Source organism: Myotis brandtii, unplaced genomic scaffold (genome assembly GCF_000412655.1).
Source record: "Myotis brandtii unplaced genomic scaffold, ASM41265v1 scaffold1956, whole genome shotgun sequence".
Taxonomy (NCBI): Eukaryota; Metazoa; Chordata; class Mammalia; order Chiroptera; family Vespertilionidae; genus Myotis; species Myotis brandtii.
In genome coordinates this window covers 153,488-154,048 of record NW_005357294.1, presented here as the reverse complement: position 1 = coordinate 154,048, position 561 = coordinate 153,488, and the positions used below count along the sequence as shown (strand labels likewise).

Below are 561 nucleotides of genomic sequence, written 5' to 3'. Positions count from 1 at the left end.
CAGATGCAGCTGTGGCAGGAGGAGCAGCTGTGGCGGGAGCAGCTGTGGCAGGAGGAGCAGCTGTGGCTGCAGCAGTTGCAGGAGGAGCAGGCCTGGGTGCGCATGGAGGGGCTGGAGCTGGCCATGGCCCTGGAGCAGCTCCAGAGCGAGGGCCTTGAGGTGCTGCAGACCCAAGGCCAGGTAAGGCCTGGAGGGCACGCGGGTGGAGGAGGCACCGACAGTGGGGGGGGGGGGGGTTGAGCGTGCCAGCGACCCACAGGCACCTGCAGAGGGCTGGGAGGCCGGCCGGCCGCGGGACACCGGCGGACCCGTTTCCACATTTGCAACGTGAGGCCGATGCCCACTGCACGGGGCACGGGAAGGCCCGGCGACAGCATGCCCTCTCAGGCCACACTGGGCAGGTAGGGGTGCCTAGGCCGGGCGCTTGTTCAGGGAAACTGAGGCAGAGGTGCTCCCGTAGAGGCCGCAGGCACCTGGCCAGGTGCTGTCCAGGGCAGGGTTGGGGGGAGAGGGTGGCAGCCAGGTGGACAGCCAGCAGGTCACCGCCCCCACCCCAGCTCC

General features: G+C 70.2%; 1 protein-coding gene across 1 annotated transcript in view; it reads left to right on the top strand.

Annotated features, from left to right (window-relative positions):
- Nucleotides 1-79: 79 nt before the first annotated feature.
- FAM83H (family with sequence similarity 83, member H) overlaps nt 80-561 on the top strand; it is an 11,581-nt gene continuing 11,099 nt past the window's right edge. The window contains exon 1 of the mRNA XM_005865071.2: nt 80-180. Coding sequence (XP_005865133.1) covers nt 103-180 — 78 coding nt within the window. The 5' untranslated portion in view covers nt 80-102. The remainder of the gene's footprint in view (nt 181-561) is intronic.